The 5406-nt window shown below is 43.0% G+C and overlaps 1 protein-coding gene across 1 annotated transcript; it reads right to left on the bottom strand.

Annotated features, from left to right (window-relative positions):
• Positions 1 to 243: 243 nt before the first annotated feature.
• fetub (fetuin B) lies at positions 244 to 4586 on the bottom strand (the record flags this gene model as incomplete). The annotated part of the gene is made up of 7 exons (XM_083888274.1): positions 244 to 984; positions 1426 to 1512; positions 1630 to 1737; positions 2325 to 2491; positions 2672 to 2759; positions 3452 to 3565; positions 4377 to 4586. The coding sequence occupies 7 exons, from the start codon at positions 4584 to 4586 to the stop codon at positions 244 to 246; spliced, it is 1515 nt and encodes a 504-aa protein (XP_083744400.1).
• Between the last annotated feature and the right edge of the window lie 820 nt (positions 4587 to 5406).

The following is a 5406-nucleotide window of genomic DNA, read 5'->3' as shown; positions in this document are numbered from 1 at the left end:
AAAGGTTGAGTGTTTATTTAATGCACTCCTTTTATTATTAGATGCCACAATGAACAGAGACAGGAAAGGTCACACGTTACATGCATAAATCAAACGACTATAATCGTACAGGGAAGCAGTCAAAGTGTGTCATCAACGAGTCACACGCTGAACTGACTTTTCCTGTTTTTCTATATTGTTGTCTATTTCTTTGCGTTTCCAAAGGTCAGTTCAGTTTCTGATTGAGTTCCACGATGGGTCGTCTTATGCAGCTGCTTTGAACAGTGGGTCCTTCAAGAAGAGTGCGTTCACCATGCTGTTTTCGCCGCTCAACGACAGGAAGCACTGAGCTGAGACCGATGTGGGGAAGGGCTCGATGACAGGTTTGCTCACTCCGGGGATCTGAGGGTCAGGCAGAGAGGGCAGGGTGACTCCAGTCTCGCGGGGGTTCTCGGGGAAGAAGGGCAGAGTCACGGGCCTGTCAATGGCGGGCAACATCTTCACCGTGCCCTCTGGGTGGTCGTGGTGCGCGGTCTCGTGTTCGTGGTCGTGGTGATGGTGGTGGTGCTCGTGCTCGTGCAGGTGAGCGTGCTTGTGGTCGTGGTCCAGGGCCAACTCGTGATCGTGCTGGTGGGTGTGCTTGGTGTCGGCGTGCTTGTAGTCGTGGTGATGGTCCGCGGCGTCGCCGCTGTGGTTGTGTGCCTTGGCGTGATGGGTGTGCGCGTGATCGTGGCCGTGCCCGTGGTCGTGGGAGTGAGCGTGAGCGTGCCTGTGGGCGCTGCCCGCGGCGTGGTCGTGGGTGTGGTGGTGGTCGCTGTCGTCGGTGTGCGCGTGGGTCTTGTCGTGTTGCGCGTGGCCCTTGGTGTGGTCGTGCACGTGGTCGTGCGCGTGTTCTTGGTCGGCGGCGTGGGCGTGGTCATGGTCGTGGTTGTGCGTCGCTGTGTCGTTGTGGCTGTGGTCGGTCTCGCCGCCCAGCAGGTGCTGTTTCTTCTCTCTCTCACCAGCCTGGAGGACACACAAAGCCAAATTTACTGATGTGTGGTAGATAAATAGGTGCAGCATGGTCACAATGGTGATGATTTTTTTTTTTTTTTTTACCAGGGACTGAACCAGCAACCTCTTCTAATGTCTAAATGTGGGTTTAATATGAAATTCTATGCAGATTGGTCAATACACCGTAACATTACAGGGCACTTCCTGTTTTGGGTTCGAATTCAAAATGGCTGACTTCCTGCTAAGTTGGTCCCAAGAGACTTTTTTGATCATCTCGGTCTGTGACATGTTTCCACCAAGTTTCATAAAATTTGGTACAACTTTCGCACAACTTTTACATATTTCCCTTCTTTTATAAAACTTTTTGCCAGTTCCACCAACATTTAGTACCTCTTAATGTGGTCCTTTTGAGAGAAAAAAAAAAACAATTCCGGGAATTCAAACAAGTCTTACCTCAGGCTCATAGAGCTCGCACTCTACATAGACCGTTTCCTCCTGAATAGGAGGATCGCCGTGAGATGCCTTACAGAAGCCCTTGTGCTGTGGAGACAACGAAAAGGAAAGGGCGAGGAATTAGAGATGAAGAAAACACACACAGAGACAATGTTTCATCGTTTAACTTAGTGCTCTATAATCTGAATTTCAGGTATGACTCACAGCGAACTCGCAGTCCATGAGCGGGCACTTATCATCGGCCGCGGCGTTGTTAGCACAGACGGTTTCCTGGATGGTGTACTGTGCGTCGTAGGAGGTCATCATGCCCATCTGGATGCAGACGCAAAGAGTGGAGGGGGAGAAAACGTTTAACAGAGATAGTTTTGACTGTTTTATCAATTCTGCTCCAGATATATCTCACATTCTCACATTAACTTGGCTTTTTTTTTGTTGTAAAAAGTGATGTTTGAAAACACTTCTGGAACTGCTTTTGTTTTAAAATTCTGGGGTGGTGGTGGTTTTTAGTCTAAAGGTTTTCTTTTTCTTTCAAATTCTTCCTTGTGTCCTCTCCTGTCCTCCTACACAACAACTATGAACACTTTCTCAGCTGCATCTTCAACATCCTTTGTTCAATATAATCACTATCCCTGAGCTGTCCCCTCGATTATATGCTCATTTCTAATCCTGTCCATCCTGGTCACTCCAAGCAAAAATCTCAGCATCTTTAGTTCTGGATGGGGTCTCAGCTGTTGTTGCAACTGCTTTTTGAATAAATTCATATTTGGATCTGGTTATTGGTGAATAGAGGTAAAAAAATATCCGATAGATGGCATCAGTTCAGTCGTATTAGTGAGCTTCTGACCATAAACAAATCTGTATCCGCCACCACATTCTCAGCATGACCCAGAAACGCTTACCGCAGAGGTGGCGCGGTTGACTTTGAGCAAGGCGAATCGTTTCTTCAGCCCGCTGTCCTTGTTGAACTTCTCCAGTGAGTGAGTCACAATCTCCTTAACAATAGCGTTGTCATTGCTTATCAGAGATGGACAGTCGGGACACACCTCAGCAATCTTAGATGCAGGAGCTAGACAGAGAGAGGAAGACGAGAGGGTTATGAGTGTGTGCCCAGCACCGCACAGGACGAGAGAAATTGTGTTTAATTCAAAATCTGAATTCAAAAACAAGTCAAACTGAGCTGTTAAACTGTTGTTTTAGATTAATTATTTCAGCATATTTTTTTGTTTGTGCTTTGTTTTTTTTTTACCTGGTCTTAGTTTACAGTCGTATTTGATGAGACGCACCACTCTGTGAGGCCTGTTAAAGTAGATGACGGTTTTGCACTGTCCGTAAACCTGCAAAAACAAACACAGTAATAATAATAATAATAATGATACGTCTCAGTGTACTGCACACCAAAACTTAAATCATGACTCTAATCAACACACAGAACTAGGATGAATAATTCCCACATGCATTATTATTGTTTTCATGTGATTGTGGGTCCCTCCACTTCATGTTATTTTGGAAACTGGTATGTGGTTATTACAACTGGGCTCCCTGTAATATTTGAAATACAACAAAGTGCATCAAATATGAATTAAAATGAACAAATTAACATTGACTGCAACCACTGAAATGTTAGGCCTGTGTGCTGAGCCGCTGACACTGTATACTTACACATAAAATGTCACAACATTGCTATAATACAGTATATAACCTGCTATACTCGGTCAGATAAAAGTAAAATAGTGCATAATTTAAATGCCAATGGTTTTGTTTTATTCCTTATAATCATTTCTTGAAATGTACTGTATACATACATATATATGCAGTACCGTAACTACACACTAGGGGGTCATCACTGACAACTTACATACTGTGAGTGCGAAAGAACTTATTTAATTGAAGACATTTTCTGAAATCTGTAAACCATTTTTTACAACATTGACATGAGTAAAGATTTTTTTACAAATTAAAGGACAAAAGTAAACAGGTAATAGATGAATTATCACAAGTGTGTGTGTGTGTGTGTGTGTTTCCTCACCGGTGTGTTGTGGGTGGGACGAGCCCTGCAGTACTTGTCCGCCTTGTGGTTCAGGACACTGCAGTTGGTCTCCACAACGTCCAGAGTCAGGTAGAAAACCACACCAGTCTCAGCCTGTGACGCACAAAGAGTTATCACAGTGTCAGTGACATCTGTGTAATTAAAATGTGTAATTGTTTGAGAGATGCTTCCGTGACAGCCGTCTAAATAACTCTGAAAGTATCTCCTGATATTTCACGGTTAAAAATGTGTCGTGACACGATACTAACTACGCTATTACCTCATATGAAGTGACTTTAATAATAAATTTTGAAGCAAAACCATCATTCACATCCTCTAATCGCCTGTCAGATGATCTCAGGCAACAGTGGATTCGGGCCTTTAATCATCTCTTAATACACAGTCCTTGCCTCAAGAATTGTTGGATTATGATTTTTTGCAAATTTGAACATTTTGTAGTTAAACTTTTGTGGTGAAACCAGTGTGGCTTTTAATTGTGTGTTATATGATCTCATAATTCAGTCAGACGTAGAAATAATGCTCAGGTTTGATCACTTAGAGTCTATCGATAACAAATACAGTCCATTAAACAGGTCACAGAAGAAACTAAACAATGTCCGATAAGATAAGCTTATGAATGAAACGTTAAATTTAGTTGTGATAAAGTGCAAAATTAGACATTAGGAGCGAAAGATAAGGTGAAAAATGTATAATTTTCTGTTATTTGTGTCATTTTCTACACACTCTGCTGCACCCTGAGCATTATAGTACCCCAAGTACCACCAGAGGAAGGACATACCACAGTTTGAGCACCATGGGGGTCCATGGTGATTAAAATCAGTTAACCCCATGATACAAAGTGTCTCACTGAGGATGTTAGGTAATGATTTGTCTTTGTTGCTTTCTTTCATTTTGAGTAACTCACGTGATTTCCGATGTGCACGTTGGACAGGCTGTTTAGGCCGAAGACGTAGCCGTCCTGCCGGTCCTGGTTGATCTTGTCGAGGGCCTCCCTGGCGGCGCTCAGGGCAAACGCATCTGAGCACGAACCCTGCTCGAGGCCGGCGCTCTCCACCGGCGCGCCGCGAACGTGGGCACAGCCCAACGCCAGCAACAGCCACACACAGTGCTTCATGGTTAAAAAAAATTAAAAAGGCCTGGGACGAGTCTGTCTCTCACACACACACACACTGGAAAAGGAGGACCGAGGAGAGATGCTTCAGAGAGGCATCAAGTGACCTTTTTATATTCTGCTGTTTCAACCCCCCCCCCCCCCCCCCCACAAAAAGTAAACATAACCATTGATCCCAACGATTCCATGGAATGCTGCATCTGCTGTTTTTCTCTCAACCACTCAGTTACTGTATCACCGAGCACAATTGGAGCTTATCAACCAGGAGAGAATCATGCTCTTCTCTGCTGTATCTTTGGCTGTGACACTCTTATTTATTTACTTATTGCAAAACCTGCTGATTAGGTCACAATCTAAAAGAGAAACTGATTTTTTTACTCATTTTAACTGCATTTGACCACATATGAAGTTGACTTAAATATTCTACTCAAGTAAAAGTACCTCTATTTTGATAAGTACAAGTTAAAGTCTAAAAATGTACTCCAATTAAAGTAAAAAAAAAAAAAAGTAGCTTGTTTAAAATGTACACTGTAAAAGTTACTTTTTTTTTAAAACAAGATTGGGGTTCTTTCTTGTGAAATTTCACATTAATTGTTTTTTTTTATTAAAGGCAAACCTTTACAAATATGTAAACATATAATGTATCGGTCAAAATGGGTCAAAGGTCACACATGTCACTCACTCAGGGACCTTAATTAGCGCCAATTCACTTTCCACCTCTGGTTTTTAAAATGCTCAAAAATAGCGCTCGAGTCCCATCCTTATGAATTCACACGTTCCTGCACTGGGAAGTTTGATAGCAATCGTTCACCTGCAGGATTTA

The sequence above is a fragment of the Microchirus variegatus genome (assembly GCF_963457635.1).
Source record: "Microchirus variegatus genome assembly, chromosome: 4".
In the NCBI taxonomy this organism is placed as follows: Eukaryota; Metazoa; Chordata; class Actinopteri; order Pleuronectiformes; family Soleidae; genus Microchirus; species Microchirus variegatus.
This window is presented reverse-complemented; position numbering and strand designations above follow the sequence as displayed.